This window comes from Cavia porcellus, unplaced genomic scaffold, assembly GCF_034190915.1.
Source record: "Cavia porcellus strain 051 isolate PalLab524CR breed Dunkin Hartley unplaced genomic scaffold, mCavPor4.1 scaffold_28, whole genome shotgun sequence".
NCBI lineage: Eukaryota > Metazoa > Chordata > Mammalia > Rodentia > Caviidae > Cavia > Cavia porcellus.
In genome coordinates, this window is record NW_026947511.1 from 51,292,269 (window position 1) to 51,314,463 (window position 22,195).

General features: G+C 48.5%; 1 protein-coding gene and 1 non-coding gene across 3 annotated transcripts; both read right to left on the reverse strand.

Moving 5' to 3' along the window:
- Positions 1-86: 86 nt before the first annotated feature.
- Msh5 (mutS homolog 5) lies at positions 87-20,339 on the reverse strand. Of its 2 annotated transcripts, XM_063239173.1 has the most exons (25): positions 20,210-20,339; positions 19,794-20,040; positions 19,516-19,639; positions 18,718-18,798; positions 18,495-18,557; positions 17,528-17,649; positions 17,232-17,341; positions 16,951-16,986; positions 16,293-16,375; positions 15,619-15,664; positions 10,338-10,476; positions 10,191-10,253; positions 4,283-4,411; positions 3,958-4,030; positions 3,725-3,834; positions 2,886-2,966; positions 2,580-2,667; positions 2,296-2,485; positions 2,097-2,223; positions 1,621-1,770; positions 1,230-1,304; positions 937-1,080; positions 662-799; positions 480-553; positions 87-309 (listed from the first exon to the last, which is right to left on the reverse strand). In XM_063239173.1, the coding sequence occupies exons 2-25, from the start codon at positions 19,929-19,931 to the stop codon at positions 198-200; spliced, it is 2,496 nt and encodes an 831-aa protein (XP_063095243.1). In that variant the 5' UTR covers positions 19,932-20,040; positions 20,210-20,339; the 3' UTR covers positions 87-197. The 2 variants fall into 2 exon arrangements, with proteins under 2 accessions (XP_063095243.1, XP_063095244.1); XM_063239174.1 differs by having other exon boundaries at positions 17,232-17,383; positions 17,519-17,649; positions 19,776-20,264.
- Positions 12,579-12,682, reverse strand: LOC111758024 (U6 spliceosomal RNA). The gene has a single exon (XR_002792266.1). It is a non-coding gene; the product is annotated as a U6 spliceosomal RNA (small nuclear RNA).
- Positions 20,340-22,195: the final 1,856 nt, after the last annotated feature.

Sequence of the window (22,195 nt, forward strand, 5' to 3'; positions counted from 1 at the left end):
TGACCTCACGCTTACAAAGCAGGCGCTTATGCTGCTGAGGTAAATCCCGGTCTTCCTTGTTTTGAGTGACCTAAGGAAACATTAACTTTACCCAAAATAGACTTTATTCCCAACAATAAACCCAACTTTCCAGGCCACCAGACTGGAGTCTGCAGGGCTGGGAGTGGGCAGGAGCCCCTGGAGGGCAGAGGGATCATTCAGAGGACACCGGGGGCTGCGGGCAGCACCTCCTGACTCATGAAAGTGTCCAGGTCCAGGCTGGGATCTTCCAAATCCAGCTTCAGAAACTTCTCCACCAGTGCCTGACAGCTGCAGTGGGGCAGTGGTGAGACATGTGCAGGGCGGAGAACGAGCAGGGCCTTGCGCGCAGAGTCGGGGTGCAGGAAGGGCAGCCTCGGGTGCCGGACAGGCAGGGGGCGAAGGCTGCAGGAAGCAAAGGGAGGGGGACGCAGGAGCGCGGGAGGGAGCCACACGCTTACTTCGCCATTCGGTTCTCCCTCCACAGCTCCTCAACAGGCTTAATGGGCTTCCCGCTGTGGATTAAATCCGAAACCTGGGAGCCGGACGGAAGAGGGAAGGGGCGGGCAGAGGTGGGAGAAGGAGTCAAAGATCGCGTGGCCCAGCAAGCGGCGCTGGGGTGCTAGGTGGAGGATCGTGTCACCTCTTTGGCTCGAGCGATGAGGCTGTCAGGGAGCCCCGCCTGGGCGGCTGTGTGGGAGGCGTGGCTGGCACTGGCAACCCCTTCGCACACCTGGTAGAAGAAGACAAGGTCGTCCCCGTCCTCGAAGGTCTCCATGGTCTTGAAAGAGAACAGAAGGGAGTGGTGTGTCAGCCCCCAACGTCCTGCCCTGCGGTCCTTGGCCAGTCCCTGTGGGGACCCAGGTCCCCCCTCTGGGAAATGTGCCCCTGGGGGTACAGCCGCCTGGGCTTCCTCACCAGGTACTGCACCAGGGGTCCCTGTGGCAGCAGCTGGAGCTGCACAAGACTTAGGAAGTTGGTGGCCACGAAGATGTGTGGGCACACAGGTCCGAGTGCCAGCCAGTGGCGGATGACAGCAGCCAGGAGGGCGAGTCCGTCCACCTGCAGCAGGGAGGGGTGAGGGTGCAGAACCGGGCACCCCCGTCTCGCTGCCTCTGTTGCTTTCTAGCCAGCGCGTCCATCTGTCCGTCCGTCTATCCCCTGCCCCCGTGCTCCTCCACACCCCCCCCTCAGCGCGTTCCTGCCCTCACCGAGTTGGTTCCTTTTCCGAATTCATCAATGAGGACCAGAGACTGCTCGGTGGCGTTGTTCACTGCCTTCGCCATCTGCTGGACAGGAGGCGTATCACCAGCACCGCCTGCGAACAGAGCTGGGACGTGGCCTGTCCGCACGTCAGCCCTGTGGCGCTGCTGCTGCTGCTGCTTTGGATTCTCTATCACCAGGTGCCCGGCATGCTCACCGTTTGCTGCCAGCAGTGCCTCGCACAAAGCCAGAACCCCAGAAACATAGCAGGCCCCGCTTCCTCTCACCTCTGACTGCTGCATCCCACACCCAGCGCGAAGGGCAGGCCGTGGCTGAGCGCCCCCAAGTGCTTAGTGGCTCCCCCCGCCTCCTGGGCCATCTCCTGCCGTTGCCTCTGACCTGGTTGAGATCAATCATGAAGGTGGAGAGACCCAGAGAGATGGAATCGCAGCTGTGGATTCGGGTGAAGATGGCATCTATCACTCCGATGTCGGCCTCTTCTGCTGGCACGAAGCTGCCCACCAGGGCCATGAAGGCGATCAGGCCCACCTGGGTAAGGGAGACAGACAGTCTGGTGGTGTGGGCTGCCATAAGAGGGAGGCGCAGTGAGGGCACGGAGGACAGAGCTTGGAAATAACCGATCAAAGAGCCACTGAAGAAGAGGCATGGGCCGCACAGGCGCTTTCCTTTCCTTTCCTTTGTCCTTTCCTTTGCGGGTCTTGACTTCGAGTCTGTAAGGGGGCGGAGTGCGTGGAGGCAGCCCTGGGAACGCAGCATCTGCCCACTCAGGTGGCGGGGGAGTCGGGGTGCAGAAGGGAGAGCAGTGAGCGTGTGAGGCCAAGGAGGAGCTGAGGCCAGCCAGGTCTGCTGCTCACCTGCTTGAGGAATATGCTCTTCCCGGAGGAGTTGGGACCCGTGATGACCTTGACCTTGCCCTTATCCCCGCCGCACTCTGCGGAGTTGGGCACAAAGGTTCGGGCACACAGCTCCATCAGCGGATGTCTGCGGGGGTACAGAGGAGGCTCATGTGGCCCCTAGGTCCACATGGGGACCCGTGTCCCTGTGTCTTCTCACCTGCCATTCCGGATTCGCACCCCATGGAGTCCCGGGCAGTAATGGGGCCTTGAGTAGCCATAGTCCCGGGCAGCAGAGGCGAGAGCCAGCAGCACGTCCAGCCGGGAGGCCAGGTCCAGCACTCGGGTCAGGACGGCGGCCCGCGCCAGCACCTGGCACTGCAGCTGGTGCATCAGCAGGGTCTCCTGGTCTGAGAGGGGAAGTGAGGCCGATCAGAGGCCTCAGAGACCTGGAAGTAGCTGTGCCGCCGCCCTGCTGCTCCCCGAGGCCCTGGCTCCTCTCACCTCGGATCTCACAGTGCAGGTCCCCCAGCAGCGCGTCCAGCTCCTTGGTCCGAGTGCTGCGATAGTGCAGCTTCTCCTCTGAGAGGAACTGGGGACAAGGGTCCAGAGCTGTGGGCTCTGCAACGTGCGGTCCCCCTCCTATCCCCTGGAGCCTGTAGAGCCCCTCCAGTCACACCGGCCTTTTCTCCCCCTTTGCGGGCTGGGAAAGCTGTCTGCAGAGAGCGCTGCCACACTGGGTGCGATGGCTCAGCACCTTCCCCAGGGGCTCATTTTCTTTACCACCCCTGCAGAGCCCAAGGGTCTTACCATGAAGTCCAGTCCCTCGATCTCAAAGTCATTGGCCTCCACCATAAAAGGCAGGCGGGGAATGGAAAGAAGGAAGCCAATCTAGGGGAGTAATGGGGTGATACAGTAGAGAGTGACCCATGGGGCGCCATCTTGCCCCAACACAGGACCTCCCAGAGACCCCTGCACGCATACTGGTCCCTCAAAGTGTTCTGTCCTCACTAAGAGCCCCGGTGGCCGGGCCTGATGACACATGCCTGCATTTCCAGCACTTAGGAGGCTGAGGCTGGAGGATGGCAGCAAGTTCGAGGCTAGTCTGGACTCTCAGTGAATTCAAGACCAGCCTGGACTATACAGTGAGATTCAGTCTCAAAAATCTTTTTTTTTTTTTTTTTTTTTGAGACAGGGTCTCACTATGTGGTTCAGGCTGGACTTGAGCTTACTTTGTAAACTAGGCTGGTCTCAAACTTGCAGTGATCCTCCTGCCTCAGCCTCCCGAGTGCTGGGATTGCAGAAGTGTGCCACCACATCTGGCTGTCTCAAAAATCTTTAAAAAATAAAACTATAGGGACTGGGGATTTAGCTCAGCGGCATAAGCACCTGCCTTGCAAGTGTGCGATCGTGAGTTCAATCCCTGGTACCGATAAAAAAGAAAAAGACAGAAAAAATAAAGCTATAAAGACCTCCCAGCAGAGTATGGTGGTACATGCCTGTAATCCTAGCACTCAGGAGGCTGAGGCAGGAGGATTGCTGCGAGTGCAAGGCCAGCCTGGGCTATACCGTGAGTTCAAGGCCAGCCTGAACTGCACAGCAGGATGCTATCTCAAAAAGGAAACAACAGACTTCCCTCCCACCCGCACCAGAGGGATGTAGATGACACTGCACGAAGGGATTCGTGAGTCCAGATTCTCCAGCTCCGTCCGAGCGACTTCAGTGAGGAAACTGGGGAGACCCATCAGTCTTCGCTTTTCTAGGAGGGTAGAAGGCACATGGGCACATGGCAGCGAGGGTGATGCCCAGCTGGAAATGGTACCCCATGGCAGGCCAGTTTGTGTTCAGGGCTCACAGCCTCATCCCCACACCTGATACTCACTCTCATCAATTTCAGGGTCAATGTTGGGGAGGACGGTGAAGCGATTCTCAGCAAGGCTGCCCTCAAAGTCCACCTGGAGACAGACGGCTAGCCCAGCCCTTCGGCCGCCGGCCTGCTCCTCGGCCCTCCTCAGGCCCTGGCTCTTCCTGCAGCTCTGCCTTCACCTTAGCCTTTCAGCGAGCTCCCGCGCCCTGCTGCCTCTTCTCATCCGCTCTTGTGTCTCCCCAGCTTCCCGCCTCTGCACCCCTGGGCCTTCCCTCTCCACTCTCCACGCTCAGACCTCCCTGCCTGCCCTGCCGGGTGCGGTGTCCTTCCTGCCACTCACCACCTTCCCAATGAGGCTGGCGATGTGGTGCAGGTCGTCGGAGAACTCCTGGGCAATGTCCCGGAAGAGCTGGATGGACTGCGGCAAGGAGCGGCAGGCGTCCCTCAGGCCCAGGGCGCTGTACACAGTCTGCAGGGAAAGGGCCAAGGAGGGGGCGGTGGCAGTGACAGCCTGACAAGAGCAAAGACCAACAGGGAAGACAGCCACAAAGACAGAGAAGATCTCAAAGGCCAAAAGAAACACCGTGGAGTAAGCTGCAGCTGTAGAGCTCTTCCAGGTGCTGTGCTAAACACTCAGGCCACAAACACAGTGACAATAAGGTCCCTGTCCTAGACGAGCTCTCAGTCTAGTAAGGACAGAAGCACATGCAGAAGATTTAAAAAGATTTTTTTAAAAAAACTGGGGAATGAACCCAGGGTCATCCTCAGCTCTCCTATTTTATTGTTTTCAGACAGGGTCGTGCTAAGTTGCCCAGGCTGAAACTGAACTTGCAATCCTCCTGCCTCAGCCTCCAGTGTGTTGGAATATGTGTGTGCAACCATGTTGTTGGCCCCTTGATAGTTCTGTTACAAATTCCTGTAAGAGGACTGGAATGTAGTGGGTCAGTGGTGAAGCTTTGCCTCGCATGCATGAGGTCCTGGATTGCATCCCAGTACTGCAAAACATAAAGGAGGAAAAGGGAGTGGTGGGGGGAGAATGGAAAGAAGGAAGAAAGGTCAGACTCCTGTAAGAGGAGAGGAAAGACAGACAGGATGAAAGTCAGGAAGAGGGAAATGAGAAGTGGCAGGGCAGCGCAGAGAGCAGGAAGAGGGAACCCCCAGGTGAGGGTCAGTGACTTGAGGGGTGGTCTGACCCCAGATCAGGGTGTAGACGGGCGCAAGCCCTCACCCACCTGCAGAGCTTTGCTCTACTGCAGGGGACAGGCAAGTTTGTAAATCAAAAAGTTTGTAATCTAGCTGTGATGGACACACACAGGCGGCAAAAACTGACCAGCCCCACGCAGAAGGTCAGTCAAGTTGTAGAAATTACTAAATTACTAAGCAGGTCAGAGAGGAAGAGCACTATGGCGCAGCATACTTTGGGAAGTCTCTTCAAGAGAAAATGAGCGGGTTAGAGACACAGCTCAGTGGTGGAGGGCTCGCATGACACCTGTGAGGCTCTGCGTTTGAACCACAGCACTGAGGAAAAATTAAAAGTAAAAATGATGAGTCTTGAATAAGGATTCGAAAGGAAGGGAGGCGCTCTGAGCGACAGCTCAGCATGGGCAGAGGAGGAAGGCTGGCAGCTCCGTGCCAGGTAACGTCTGGCCCTTCACAGACGGAAGCTCATTCATTCCACCCAATCCCGTGAGGTGGCCATGGGCAGCAGCACAGTATCCACTCCACAGATAAACAGCCTGAGGCACAAAGAGGCAGCATAATCTTCCGGGTCTCAGGGCAAAGAAATGAGAGCTAAGACTCAGGGAGCTCTTCACCTGTTGTCCTGAGCAGGAGCACAGCAGTTTCCCAGAGCACCGCCGGGCAGAGCCTGACCGGCTGAAACGGCTGAATGTGAAGAAGCAGTGGGACAGGAGATGCAATCAGATGCACTTGCTCACATTTATTCAAAAATTTAAGCCACCTTATGTAATAAGATATCGCAGATAATGAGAATCAGATTCATTCCTGTGAGAGAGAGGTTACTAAGGAAGAAAGAGTCTACAGTGCACTCTGTGGCACTGGACTTGGTCAGAGATGTCACTATGAACTCGCAGGTCTTTGACACAGAGATACAGGGACACAGATGTGCCTGCCTGTGTTGGTACCCACACAGGCGTTTCCTGTCAGTGTCCGTGGTGAAGGCCTAGCAGTCAGATAGGCAGGCAGCGATAACCACAGCTAGCATTCAAGTCTTGGATAACCTAAGTCACCTAAAGGTCCTAGGAAAACAATAACCATCAGATCCAAAGCTAGTGCAAGAAAGTGATAAAGATGAGAGCAGAAATGAATGCCATCAAAGCTAAAGTATTACAAAGAGGGCTGAGGATTTAGCTCAGTGGCATAAACGTAACGTCTGCCTGGCAAGCGTGAGCTTGTGAGTTCAATCCCCAGTACCTATCCCCAAATATTACAAAGAATCAAAGAAGAGCTCTTTCTTTCTTTTTCCTTCTTTCCTTCTTTCTTTCTTTCTTTCTTTCTTTCTTGGTACTAGAGAGCAAACAACCTCTCACATTTGCCAGGCAGACATTTGTGCCACTGAGCTAAATCCCTGGTCCCTAAAGTGCTGATTCTTTTTGTCTTTTTTTCATTTTTATTGGTACCAGGGATCGAACTCATGACTGCCTGCTTGCAAGGCAGGTACTTACGCCACTGAGCTAAATCCCCAGCCCCTAAAGTGCTGGTTCTTTAAACAGAATAGAGGTCCTAGGATATGGCTCAGTGGTACAGCACCTACCTGGCAAGCACAAGGTCATGAGTTCAATTCCTAGTACCAAAAGAAACAAACAAACAAAAAATCAAAAGAGAATAAACAGGGGCTGGAGGTTTAAGCTCAGTGGCATAAGCGCCTGCCTTGCAAGCAGGCAGTCGTGAGTTTGATCCCCGGTACCGATAAAAAGGAAAGAGACAAAAAAAAAAAAAAATCCTAAAAAATAATAAACAAAATAGAAAAACCTTAGCCAATCTTACCAAATAAGGGCCACCCTATTTGGGACCCTTCCTGGAAATCCCCGGACTAGTCTCCTCCTTTTATCAATAAAACTTTTCTAATTAAAAAAAAAAAAAAGCCAGGTGTGGTAGCACATGCCTATAATCCCGGCATTCTCTGGAGGTTGAGGCAGGAGGATCACTTCGAGTTCAAAACCAGCCTGAGCTAGGAAGCAAGTTGAAGGCCAGCCTGAACTGCATAGTGAGCCCCTGTCTCAAAAAGATTAAAAAAAAAAAAAAAAAGCCTGGGCTTTAGCTCCGCTAAATTGCCTCCCGCATAATCACCTGCCTTGCAAGCACGTTGTCCTGAGTTCCATCACCCGTACTCCCGCCCCCCAAAAAAAAGAGAGAGAGAAAGGATCCAAATTAATGCAATTAGAAATGAAAAACATGCAGAGAAGTCAGCGCCTCCCAATAACTGGCCATACTGGGACTGGAAGAAGCCCACCAAAAAGCCAAGTAGCCAGGCTTTTTGGTGAGCCACACAAGCCATGCAGGGCCCAGGAAGACAAAAGTGAGCGCCTAGCCTCCCCTGAGCCTGTCTGAGTGCAGGCTGAAAATCAATACCATGCACCACACACACACACACACACACACACACACACACACACACACAGAAGCAACCGGCAGGTTCAGCAGACATGTGGAGTTGATAGCAACTGAGGTGCAAAAAGCAAATCAGTGCTTGTGCTATTTGGATGGTTTTGCAGGCCTGGGGTCGGAGGTCTGAGCACCTGTGGGAGATAACAGGATGCAATATGGCAAATATGAGGATTTCCCTCTGTCTTGTCTTTTTTACCAATTAATTGTTTTGCTCTATTCAATGTTCTGTTTTGATTGGTTTTGGTTGGATTTTGCTACACCTGACGGAATGGAGAACTACTGTGAACATAAGGAGATACACTGTGGTAGCCATTGTTGTTTTCCTAGTATCTGCTTCAAAGTTCTATGCCAATTCCACTGCTTTGTTTTGATTGGATTTGTTCTGTTTTGTTGGATTTTATTATCTTTAAAGTTTAAAAAAAATGTGACCACCAAAAAAAGAAAAAGATTAAATTACAATAAACAGCACCAAAATCCAGACAATTATTAGTAAGTGTTACAAAAATCTATACTTAAATAAACTAGAGAATTCAGAAAAACTGGACATATTCCTAGATATAAATTACTAAAACTGAGCCAGGAAGATATAAAAACTCCAAATAATTCAATAACAGGCAATGAAATTCAGGTGGTAGTGAAAGGCTTACTAAGTCCAGGACCTGATGAATTCTATAAGAACTTCAGAGAAAAATCAAACACTAATACCTCTGAAACTATTTTTTAAAAATTCATTTATTTGATACCAGGAATTGAACTCAGGACCTCATGCTTGCCAGGCAGATGCTGTGCCACTGAGCTATAATTTGTATTTTTTTAATTTATTTATTTTCTTTTTTTTTTTTTTTTTTTTTGGAGATTGGGATTCACTTGGGTAAACTGTTTAATGAATTTGAAAGGGAAGAGTACGCCTGAAGTCATTCCTGGTAGCTACCATTACTCCAATTCTAAAACCAGGCAAGGATCCAACCAAAAAGAACCACAGGCTGATCTCTATACTAAACATAGATAAAAGAAAACCCTCAACAACATATTGCCAAAGAGAAGGCATCAGATCAACAACAACAAAAAAAATCACATATCATGACCAAGCAGGTGTCATCCCAGGGATGCAAGGATAGTTCAACACACACAAATCCATGAATGTAATGCAGCTCATAAACAAAAGTTTGGACAAAAATGACACAATCACTTAATAGATGGAGAAAAATCCTTTGACGAAATCCAACACCCATTCATGATTAAAAAAAAAAAAACTAAATAAAATATATATATAAGGGCCCAATCTCAAGCTGATTAAACTCATTTATGACAACCTACTGTCAACATCATATTAAGTGGGGGAAAAAGTGAAATTATTCTCTCTAAAACCGGTTACACGGCTGGGCATATAGCTCCTTGGCACAACACCTGCCTGACAGGCACAAGGTCATGAGTTCAATTCTCAGTATAAATAAATAAATAAATAAATAAATAAATAAATAAATATAAAACCAGGGGCCAGGGATTTGGCTTAGCAGCACAAGCACCTGCCTGGCAAGCATCAGATTATGAGTTTGATCCTCAGTTCCAAAAATAATAATAATAATATAATAATAATAATAATAATAATATCAGTTACAGCTAGGCATAGTGTCACACACCTCTAATCCAAGTAGTTGGGAGGCTGAGGCAGGAGGATCACTTGGAGTTCGAGGCCAGCCTGGACTACAAAGTGAATTTAAGGCCAGCCTGAACTGCATAGTAAAACTCTGTTTCAAACAGACAAAAATAAAACAAAACAAAATAAAATAACTAAAATCTATAACATAGGGAGGTTGTCCACTATCATCATTCCTGTTTAGTATAGTACTTGTAACATTAGCCAGGGGCAGAGAATTTAGCCTGGTGGCACAAGCGCCCGAATGGCACTAGCGAGGTTGTAAGTTCAAGTCTCAGCACCAAAAACAAAAATTAGAGCAATCAGGCAAGAGAAAGAAATAAAAGGATGTGTATAGGAAAGAGAGAAGTCTAATTATCATCATTTGCAGATGATATGCTCTTTGACATAAAAGATCCAAAAAATTTCACCGAAAGACTCTTAGAATTAGTAAACAAATTCAGTAGTATAGCGAGATACAAAATCAATCCCCAAAAATCAATAGCATTTGTGTGTACTAGTAATGAAGTCACTGAAAAGAAATAGGAAAATACCATTCACAATAGCACCACGAAAAATTAAACATTAAGGAATTAACCTAACCAAAGAAGAACACACTAGGCGGGCATTCCACCATTGAGCCTACCTCCAGCCTCATTGTTATTTTAAAAATAATTTTTAAAGTCGTAACCTTGTGAAATATTTCTGGATAAACTGATATAGTGGCTGGGACTTATTTCAAAATAATGCAAGAAGGGAAAGTGAGAGGAGATATAGATGCAACAAGGTTAGTATGAGTCTAAGTATTAAGGCCGCATGGTGGGTACAAGGAGGCTAGGCATATTGTTCTTTAAATACTTTTCACATTTTCCACTGTACGATGTTTTTGAAGTGATGGGTTAAGGCTGGACAGAGTGACCAAAGGAAAGAAAGTGTCAAACTCTAAGGGACTTAGACTTCCGGGATGTGAGAGGGGAGGGCTTACCTTATAGAGAATATGCCAGTCGCTGACCTTGGTGTGGGACAGCTTCATGCGTTTCAGAATCATCTGCAGTGAGGAGAGGGCACAGTCACTGCCTCCCCTCTTCCACCTGGGACCCCTCCAAAACCTGTCCCTCCACGCTGGGCTTACGGGCACGTTCTTGATGTGACTCATAAGCCGATGCAGCGTCTGAGCTATGTCCAGATTCTGGGGCAGCAGGAAAAACTGAATGACATCCAGCCGGGAATTGAGCTCCTCCAGGTCCCGAGTTGGACGAGTGAACCACAGCCTGGAAGTGAGGGTGGGGCGGGGGACTGGAAATCACATCTCTTCTCACTCTTGCCTTGATTTCACGTTGCCAAAATATTTGGCAGCCCCTGGAGGTTGTGGCAATCCGTACCTTTGACATGCTATAGAGCAAGGTCCTGGGAGTGTGGGTGTGTTTGTGTCTCTACAGAAAACTGCTGGATGTAAGTGTGAGTGCCGTGCGTGCTGGTTTTGAGGGATAAAACCATGTGTCGCCCCACCTGGCCGTGTCAGTGTTTGAGAAGGAGAGCAGCGTGTTGGGGTATTTGTGTGCCAACATGGTAGCGTCCTCTGGGGCAGAGCAGGAGTGGGTGAATCAGTGAGTCTGCGTGTCTGATTTAGCTCTGAAGGAATCTCTGGGTAGCAGCCATTTGTTTTTCTGAGTTCTTCTATAAGGCAGTAGCGGTCCCTCACGGAATATGCTGCAGAGAAGCACTGATCTCTGCAAAGAAGAAAGTGTCAGCAGGGACATCTAAGGGACTTCAACAAGGGTGTCTTATTCTAGACCCTTTTTCCCTGCCTTGGTACTAGAGCCCAAGGCCTGCACACTGAGCCAACATTCCCAATCCATTTCTTATTTTGAGACAAGGTCTCACCACATTGCCCAGGCTGGCCTCAAACTTGCAATCTTATTATTTTTAATTTTTTGGTACCAGGGACCGCAAGCTTGCAAGGCAGGCATTTATGCCACTGAGCTAAATCCCCGGTGAATTTGCAGTCTTGCTGGGTGTGGTGGTACACACCTGCAATCCTGGCACTCTGGGAGGCAGAAAGGTCATTGTGAGTTCGGAGGCCAGCCTGGGCTGCATAGTGAATCAAAACCAGACTTAACTACTTTGGGAGACCTTGTTTAAAAAAAAAAAAAGATGAAAAACCTTGCGATCTTTCTGACTCAGCCTCCAGAAGCTGAATTAAAGAACTTTTCCCCCCAGTACTATAGATAGAATTGAGGCCTAACACACACTAAGCAAGCACTCTACACTAAGTCAGCAGTTCCCAGCAATGTCTTAAACTGGTGAGAGGTTGCTATTGTTATTATTATTTTCATTTTGAATGGCAAAGTTATTTCCTAATAAGCTAAAAATTATACAGAAATAAATCTCATCTATGTTTGTCTAATTGCAGATGTCCCTGTAACCCTACGATTATGAAGAATATAAAACTAAGAATTTAGATGGGTGTGGTGGTACATGCCTGTAGTCCCAGCACTCAAGAGGCTGAAGCAGGAGATCATTGAGTTTCATTCCAGCTTGGGTTACATAGTGAACTCAAGGCCAGCCTGAGCTGCATAGTGAGACCATCTCAAAAAGACAGAAAAAACACACACACACACACACACACACACACACACAAGCCCAAACCCCAAAAAAACCCTAATAATTTAAATCCATAGATTTTTTACATTTGAGCAAGCCACTAAGCATTTTTATTTTTAAATTTATTTTAATTAACTAATTTTTTAAGACAAGGTCTCTATATATAGCTCAGGCTGGCCTTGAACTCATTGTGACTTCTTGCTTAGCCTCCCAAGTGCTGGGAGCACAGGCATGCTCCACCACGCTCAGCCACTAAGCACTTTTAAAAGCATTTTATCTGAGAGCCAACCAGTGCAACCGGATCCTGAGGATGTATATTTTACATTGTAGTCTATTGCTGTCTGTCTTGGGTCAGAAAACCTCAAATTAGAATGAAACAGGAGGGTAACCCACTTTCTGGATCCCCTTTTCTCTCTCTCTCTCTCTCTCTCTCTCTCTCTCTCTCTCTCTCTCTTTCTTTTTTTGTACCAGGGATGCAATTTACAACTGCACGCTTCCAAGGCAGGCACTTGTGCGGCTGAACTAAATCCCTGGCCCTTCTTTTTTTTTTTTTTTTCGTACCAGGAATTGAACTCAGGACCATGCACTTGCCAAGCAGGCTCTAGTCCCACTGAGCTATATCCTTGATGTTTCCTAACGCTTTTATTATTTATTATTGTTATTATTTTTAAATGTTAAACACCTAAGGGCTGGGGGTTTAGCTCAGCAGCATAAGCACCTGCTTGGCAAGTGCAAGATCCTGAGTTTGATCCCTGGTACCAGAAAAAAAATAAGTATGAAACATTTCACGAATTTGCATGTCGTCCTTCTGCAGGGACCATTTCAATCTCAGTACTATTCAAATTTTAGTATATGTGCTGCCAAAGTGAGCACTTCTACAGAAGTTTTCTTCTTTTTAATAAATTCTTTCTATTCTTAAAAATGAAAAATAAATGTTCCAAGTTCATTTTTTAAAAACGAATAAAATTGGAGACTTAGATGGATTTCAATGTGGGTTTTAGGTACTTCCATTCCACCCCTTGGTCACAGAGAGCTTCAACGAGGCAGTGTAGGCCACGGACTGTGTCTGCCCACAGACTGTGTGTACCCACTTCAGGTATTTGCTATACCTCGCTAACAGACTTTTTCGAACGACACCCAGGCCTCTCTGACTCATGTTCTACTAGTACCTTGGGAGCCCTAGGTCAAGCCCAAGTCCCTAATTTCATGGTTGAGGAAACAAGTCCCTTAGCAAATAAGAAGCCTGCCAAGAGTTGCACTGCTAATAAGAAACTCAGGTCTTCAAAGTTCCAGGACAAGATCTGTGATGTTTAGCCACCTCAGGATTGTGTCCAGCTTGAGGCCAGTGGGGTCCCAAGCTCATCATTCAGGTTATGATCCTATGTGAATCCCATTTGGAAATCCACACTCCTCCCCCATCATTAACCCAGTTCTCCACTGAGAATCTCCTTCCTTTTATCCCTGGTTGAGATTAGAGATCTACACCTAAAGCACTGGAGAACATGCGGGTAATTAAATTATCCCAGAAGTTGCCTGGAGATGGCCTCAGAGATTATCCTAAATTAACCCCTACAAGACTCATTATTGCAGAGTCTGAGGAGGGAAAGGCCTGTGCACCTGTAGGCTGGCAAAGACTGCTGGAGTGATGTGACGGCATGCTTGCATCTAGGTACTGTGTTCATTCAGCGCCACTACGACATACAAGGCCATGTGCCCAGCACAGAGCTACAAAAGCACGCAAACTCAGAAAGTGCTGCTTCTAATCTGGTGTGACAGTGAAGTGAAAAACAGCACAAAGAAGTTCCACATCAATCTCCAGACAGGAATCTGTGAAAACTGTCAAAAAGGTGACAGCGGGTTGGCATAAGGGGAAACCGGCCCTGAACGATGAGCATGCAGGAAGGATCCAGCAGGAGAGGACTTAAGAGGAGCTCAGGAAAAGAATTAAAACTCAGTTTGTTCAGTGGCCACACTGACTGTTACCCTGCAACATCACACTACCAAAGCTGCCGGTCTTCACCCAGCAGTAACAGGAAGCTTCCTGCTATTGTTTCTGCTTAAGGTTTCTAAAAAATGCTATGGCATGCTCAGATCTCTGTGCTGGAATGACAGCATTTTAGAGTGACAGATTAATTGGAAAAAGGAAGTCATGTGTGTAGCTACATGCCCATGATCCCAGTGCTCTGGGAGGCTGAGGCAAAAGGATCGCAAGTTCAAGCCCAGCCTGGACAACTTAGCAACACAGTGAGACCCTGCCTCAAAATAAAATAGGGTTAGGGACGTCGTTCAGCATGATGGCCCTGGGTTCAATTCCCAGCAAGGGGGATGGGGGACTAGAGACAGACCGATTAGGAGGCAAAAGCAGTGCTCCGGGTTAAAAGTGATGCTAGCTAGCTCTGGGGTAGAACACTTGCCTAGCATGTGAGGCCCTGGGGTTGAGCCCCAGTATGGGGGCGGGGAAGGACAGGGAAGAAGTGGTTTTTCTGGACATGATGGCATATTCCTATAATCCCAATGTTCAGGAGGTTGAGGCAGGAGGATTGTTGAGCTCAAGGCTAGTCTGGGCTACACTATGACACCCTGTATCAAATAGACAGAGACGGAGAGAGCTAGAGTGAGGATGAGAGAGAGACAATGACAGAGCAGTGGAAAGAGGGAAAAGGGGAAGGCTGAGACATTTCAGAATGCTAGCAGGCTCTGTACTGAATAATTAAATACACAGGGTTGGAAGCATCAGGCTGGTGGTTTGAAAGCGCGGGTGCCAAGAATGCCATTAGCCAGGAGAAAGAGAGGCTGTGGGAAGAGGAGCAGGTCGGTGGGCAGCAGCCCCATGCGGAGTTTCAGGCGCCCCTGGAAGTTTCGACGGCAAGGATCTGCAGTTAGCGGGCCACACATGTGGTTTAGAACTAGGCAAGCAAATTTGGGCATTATCAGAGAACAGCTCAAATTTGAGTTTGGGGTCAGGGATGCAGCCCAGGGCTTCACGCATGCCAGGTAAGGCATCTGCCACTAAGCTGCCACCCCAGCCCCTGGCCTGCATGTGTAGTGTTTTTGCTTTTTTTTTTTTTGCACTACTAGGAATGGAACTCAGGGTTTTCACACTGAGCTACATCCCAAGCCCTTTATTATTATTTTTTAAAACTTTTTGTTTTAGTTTTTTGGGGGCACCCAGGATCCAACTCAGGACCTTGTGCTTGCCAGTCAGGCACTTTGCCACTGAGCTAAATCCTCGGCCCTTTTTTTAAGCTTCGAGACAAGATCTTACTAAGTTGCTGTGTTGTCCAGGCTGAGTTCAGATGTTTGATCCTCCTGCCTCAGCCTCTCAGTGCTGAGATCATGGGTATGCAACACTACACCTGACTAAAGTGTCTTTTTATAATTAAAGACATGGCTCTGTGCTACACTAGTGTTTTGTAGAGGTTTTTGTTTTGTTTTGTTTCTTGAGACAGGGTCTCACTCTGTAGTTCAGATTAACAGCAAACTCACAGCAGTCCTATCTCAGTTTCCTGAGTAATGGGGTCACAGGCATGCGCCATTGCACCTGGCTCTGCTGCTTTTTTGTATACAAGTCTGTCAGCAATGGGTATATGTATGTCTGTGCTGACAACATAAAATGTGGATAGGATCAGTGACTACATGGGTTGTTGGAAGGATTGCGTGCATTTGGCCATGACTCAGTAAAGGGAAATTGTTTTACTGCTCCTGCTGCATGTGTGTGAGTCTGCAGATAGCTGTCAGTAAGTAGTGGAGTGTCACATGTCCATGCAACTGACGCACGAGTGTGCAACGTGTGTCTAAGAGCCACTCACCTAAGCAGCTTCTCTCCCCACTTACAGCGGCATCTGTTGAGGATTCCTGTGGGGGCGTGGACAAGAGGTGAGCTCTTGTGAGGCAGGCTGGCCTGAGGGCCCAGATCCAGGGCACAGGCAGCCAGCACTGGTATTTGGCCACTAATTTTGGCCAGAATGAGTGTACATGGAGAAGGGGGAAAGGATGAACATGCACAGAAACACTCAGAAAAATACACAAAGCAGGTCCAGCTAAGTCTCACAGACAGCCCAACTCCAGGGAGGTAAAAATGAGACCCAACTCCCTGAGATAATGCAGATACTTGGGGTTATAGCTCTACTATTTCCTAAAGCCAGAGACAGCCAATTAAGTTTCTGTAGGGATCAAACAGGGAGTTAAGCAGTTACATAGCTCTCTGCTGCACATACTTAAGTAGGGCCCAACTGGCAGAAACGTCCACACAGACTCAGGGAATGAACACAGAACCCATCAAGCCACAACCTACAGACAGTGCTGTGCAATATGTGTGGAGAAGATCAAGGTCAAAGCTGGGGCAAAGACAGCATGAAAGCTGGACGCAAGGAAAAGACCTGCATCGGGGAAAAGTGTGAAGATGGGCTGGGATACATATTTGGAGACAACTAATTTTCTGGCAGGGTCTTATAGTGTGGGGTGAGGGACTGCGCACACCTACCGAAGAGGCTGAGCCCCTCCTTCAGTCCGCTGGCCACTTTGTACACTGAGGGATGAGACTCGCTCTTAAAAATCTGTAGGACGCTGTCAAGGAGATATGGAGAAGTGTGGGGTAACTTGGATTTTTTTTTTTTTTTTTTGTCTTTTTCGTTTTTATCGGTACCAGGGATCGAACTCATGACAGCCTGCTTGCAAGGCAGGCGCTTATGCCACTGAGCTAAATCCCCAGCCCTTAACTTGGATTTTTTAAAGGAATAGGAATTGACTGAGACAGCAGAATGAGGGCTGGGGACATCCCCAAGATCGTCTTGGTAAATATAAGGTTCATCGCTCACTTTTTCTATGCCTCAGTTTCTCCCTTTAAAAAAGGAAGGTCACAAGCTAGGGATGCAGCTCAGTGGTAGAACCTTTGCCTAACACACACCAGGGCCTGGTTTCTATCTCCAGCATTGCAGGAGAGAAAAAGGAAAAGAAGAAGGAAGGGAAGACAGGTGATACATTTACACTTTCCTTCCTTACCCCTCACCCCCCTTTCCTTCATGGAGAGAGCCCTTAATAACCCTAGGATTAGGGAAACCAGAGCCTCGTTAGGATAATTAGAGCATTAAACTTAATCCTTCGCTCTTGCCAGCGACAGCAGCCTATATCCACCTCCTCACCTGTATGTGTCTTGATCTATGCTCACAAGATGGGTCCTGAGGACAGAAAACAAGAAAGGGGGCTTGGTGTGAGGGATCTGGGTTCATTGTAAAGCTCCACCCCTTTGGCTTCCCTTTAGAATACCAGCTCAGTCTTCTCCCCAGGGCTCCATAACCCCTCCAATTCTCCAGTGTCCTAGAGAATGTTTCCCACTGGATCACTGTCCCCCACCCACGCCTGGTTTACTTTTTAGATCCCCAATCCCACTCTGCTTTGGTTGAAGTTAGGATGAATCACCTACAACACAAATTTCTTAAAGCCCAGGATAGGGACACTGATGTTATAATCTTCCAGTTCAACCCCAATTCTTCTTCGACCCAGGAACTTGAACAGTCCTCCAAGAGCCCGAATCTGGGGGGAATCAGCAGTGCAGCTGGGGTAAATATTAATGTCCTGGGGGTTGGATAACACCACCAAGGAAAACTATTATTTCCCAGGACCAGACCAGTACCTTCCAGAACCCAACCCTAGATTTGGGGTGCTTGTGCCTTCCTCAAGGCTTGCACCCCAACACGTCAGCCCTAGGACCCAGCTCACTGTGAGGAGGCAGTCAAAGGGAATAATGGAGGAGAGAAAGAGGATTTTCTCAGTAGCTGTCATAGACTCTGGGATGAAGGAGTAGTTTCCAGAAAGGAGGCGCTGTTTGCTTATCTCCAGACCTGTTTTGGGGAGGAAGGGATAGAAAAGGTCTTGTGCAATTTTGTCACTACAGTTAGGAACAAGGCAATAGGAGGAAGAGAGAGAGAGAAATTGAGAGAGAGAGACAGACAGACAGATAGACACTTGCTTGAGCTTACACAGGCAGTAAGTGGAAAGCTGACGCAAGAACTAAAAATTTCAGTGACTTAGTTCAATACTTCTTTTATTCTGTATATAATTTAAATATTTTTGGTTGAGGGGTACAACCTGAGAAAGACTAATGACTCAGGAGAGAAAGAGATACCTATCTGAAATTAGGGATTTGGGGTCAAAAAGATTGTATTAATACAGAAGCTAGTAACATTCATGGTCTAACATCTAACATCCTGTACCCCCTTTGCAAGCCTGGAAGTTAGGGAAGTGTCTTATGGACCATCAGTGTCACTGAGGTAGTACCCTTTTTGTTTTTTAAGCAATAAATAACTGTGGCTTAAAGGGGAAAAGTTCAACAATCAAGCTGTCACTTCCTCCTTTCAAGGGTAGCTCTCACCACTAGACAGCTTTTTTGGGGGTGGGGGGGGGCTCTTTCCTTTTTATCAGTACCGGGGATCGAACTCAGGACTGCCTGCTTGCAAGGCAGGCGCTTACACCGCTGAGCTAAATCCCCAGCCACCACTAGACAGTTTTAACCAAAGGCTTCACAACAATTTGCTGATTATCAGAGGGCTAAAGCAGAAGTCTTGGGGAGATCAGTCATGGAGCATGGAGACACATTCAGAATGAGGGGAGATCTCTGATAATGGGGTGAAGGAGAAAGGTTGGGGACACTGGGATAGGACATTATAAAGTAAAATGAAGGAGATACCAAAATCCACACTTGGCAGTAATATGATTTCAGGTTTCTTTGATGCTCTGTGTTCCTGAGAGGCTGTGTGGGAAGTTAAAAAATAAAAATAAAAAGCCCATCAGTCTGTACCTCTCAGTCCTTCCACCTCTGTCCCACACTTCCTCCCACTCAACTCTAGCCTTCTAGAACATTCCATATATTAGTCCTTTTCCATTTTTTTTCTTTCTGACGCAGTTCTTACCAAGCTTCCCTAGAAAATGAGTCATACTCTCATCCTGTTTGGCAGTTGTAACAATAGACTGGGGATTGATTTCATCCAGAACTTGGAAAAAGAAAAGAGAATGAGTTTACAGATTATCGTGTGTATGTGTTTTAGATAGGGTCTCACTGCGTAGTTCACACTGGCCTTGAATTTACTGTATACTCCAAACTGCCCTCAAATTTAGAGATCCTCCTGCTTGAGTACTGTGAGTGTTGGGATTACAGGTGTGCACCACCACACCCAATGAGTTTAAGGATCTTCATCACTGGACTAAGAAGGAACCCACAGCATTTTCCTTGTTACCCTCTCTCCTTCTCAAGAATTCATTTCCTCCAGGAACAGTGTAGGATTGCACATTGAAAATGAGGAATGAGTTTTTTTGTGTGTGTGTTTTTCATTTTTATCGGTACTGGGGATCAAACTCACGACCGCCTGCTTGCAAGGCAGGTGCTTATGCCGCTGAGCTAAACCCCCAGCCAGGAATGAGATTTTTTAAAAAAGTATTAAGATTGTCAGAATGGTGGGGGGAAAGAGGGATGCTCTAAACATTGTCACTAGACTATAAATCCCTGGAGTGATTTGCCAAGGACTCTATCTGCTGCCCTTAATACACCGAAAACACCTAATAAATATGTATTGAGTAATAAAATAATTCTAAAAATCAACCCAGGGAGTCTGGTAGTCAATCATAAAGTAGATTAAATCAGGTGAGGTCATATAGGTGAAATACACTTCTAATCCCGAGAACCTAGGGATTCCTCCTGGTCCTGTCCACACCTCTCTGGAGAAGCATGAGGCTCTCATGGTCGGGGGCATCTGGCATGAAGTAGATGGTGGAGTCGCTGGTGTCATAGTATGCAATGCCCAGGTGTCCTCCATTCCACAGCGCGCACAGATGGATCTGCCCAAGGAGAACACTGCAGTTTGCACCACTCCTGAGGGCGGCGCGAATGGCTGCGGCTTAGCTGTCATTTCCTACTAAGCCGAGGCAGACGGTGGGGGACAGCCCCCTCCCACCCCTTTTTATTCCTATCCACTCCCCAGCTCTGGGCGACCTCGCCCGGTTCCTCAGCATCCTCGTCCTCGGCTTCCTGCGGGCCCCACTCGGGGTGCGGGCTGGGGAAGCCGGCTGGGGTTGCCCTGGGTCCCGGGCCCTGCGGCGCCGCGGTCGGTGTCGCTGCGTGGGAGGCCATGCGTTCGCTGGCCCTGTGGGTGCACAACTCCAAGGGGCTCGGACGAGACGGTCGTCCACGGGGCAAACCCGCGGGGGACTTCCACGGGCCGCTGAGAGGGCGTGCGGCGCTGCAGGGACAAGCGAGTGCAGAGTGGACGACTTCTCAGCCCTGGGAAGCCCCACGCGCAACACCCTAATTCCCGTCACGCGCAGGTCTGAGGGCCTGGCGGGGCGGGGCGAGGCAGACGCAAACGACCCCTTCGCCTCTGCCCACCACACTTCTCCTCACAGTCTCACCCTTCTGTCCCTCCCGCCGACACCGCTGCCAACTCCCGGCGTTTTCCCGCCTTTTTCGTCACCTAGGTCACAACCACCAAGACACTGCCCCAAAGACTGACAGGCTGACAGTAGGAGGAAAAGGGCGTGGGGTGCTGCGCGCGCATGGCCCCGCCCCCCGAGCCACAGCGGTCGGAGGGTCCGGAATCCCGCCTTGGGATGTAACAGGGCGAGAAGGAGGCGGGGACCGCAGGCAAAGAAGAGTATTGGCTATGATTGGTCTATTCGTTCTTGGGGCGGTGCCATAACGTTCAAACTTCCCGCCTTCTGCCGTTGCTTAGCAGCCTGGCCTTGAGCTCCAGGCGTTTCTGGGCTTTGATTGACGTAGGGCGGAGCCTGAGAGAAGGTCGGAAGCTGGGCCTGAGTCCAAGTCCGGGAAAGGGGTCTAGGGGACTCTGGAAGAAGGCCGACCTTAAAGGGCCAGAGGTCCCTGTTTACTTTCTGGAGAATGGAGAGACGCAATTTTACTTTAACCTGTGCCAACAACTCTAGGTTAATATTTGTAACCTTCGAGTTAATATTTATAAAGAATTTAGAACTGCCTGGCGAACAAAGTAAGAACTATGCAAGTGTTTTATTTATTTTTTTTTATGCAAGTGTTTTAAATAAATATGTAAGCTGGGTGTGGTGGCTCACGCCTGTAATCCCAGCATTCGGGAGGCTGAGGCAGGAGGATCGTTGCAAGTTCGAGACCAGCCTGGGCTACAAGTGAGCTCAAGGCCAGCCTGAGCTGCATAGCATAGCGAGACCCTGTGTCAAAAACACAAAAAATAAAAAATAAAAGTAAATAAATAAATATGTAGAAATAAGAAGCAAGACTCCTATCTCAGCCCTACTTTCCCTATTTCCTGGGTGCAGGATATGACCACATCCACAAGAGAGGGCACCATGGGACCTAATTTATTATTTCAGCGCCTCAAGTGGTGGAAAATTTGAATGACACCATATGTCAAAAGATATAGCCCTAGTAAGAACACTTACACCAGTATTGTGCTATGCTGGGTACCCTACCCACACACACACACTCTCTCTCTCTCTCTCTCTCTAAGGACAGAGGATGTCTTCATCTTTTTTTTTTTTTTTTGGTCTTTTTTTCATTTTTATCGGTACCGGGGATCAAACTCACAACTGCCTGCTTGAAGGCAGGTACTTATGCCGCTGAGCTAAATCCCCAGCCCCGATGTCTTCCTTCTTTCAGCATCTACTTAGTGCCTACCCCGGAACAGTCTATGGATTCTAAGTGGTGGGCTTCCTGAAGCTTCACTGCTCCCTGAAGCTTGTCTTTTAGTGTATTTAGGGGAGTGAGGGAAGGCAGGAGGTTGCAAGGCACAGACACATATATAGTTTAAAAAGTTCCTTGACTAGCCATGTGTGGTGGTTCACACTTTTAATCTCAGCTACTCCAGAGGCTGAGGCTGGAAGATTGCAAGTTCAAGCATGGTCTCGATAATTTAATAAGATCCTGTCTGAAAATTAAAACAAACAACCCAAAGGCTGGGAGGTAGCTCAGTGTAAAGGTGCTGGGTTCTATCTCCAGCCCCCCCCCTCTCTTAAATACATCTTCCTCCTCGGCTTTGCTCTTGGTACCCTGAGATGGGAAGATGAGGAGGTCCTGCCTAAGAGGTTGGGAAACCAGAGAGAGATGACCACCTGGTCATGCTGACCTGAGAAAGGTAAGGAGCAAGGGGGCTGGGGAGTTAGCTCAGTGGCATAAGCACTTGCCTTGCAAACAGGCGGTCATGAGTTCAATCCCCGGTACCGATTAAAAAAAAAAAAAAGAATGAAAAAAGTAAGGTAAGGAGCAGGGTTAAGAGCTGAGTTAATGGTTACCTGTGGCACGATGTTGAGCAACAATGCTATGGAAACCTGGATGACTCTGATGACAGCTCTGGGGTGTGGCAGGGAGAAACACTCCTTTCAGTGCGGGGTGTGAAGCGATTAGGGACT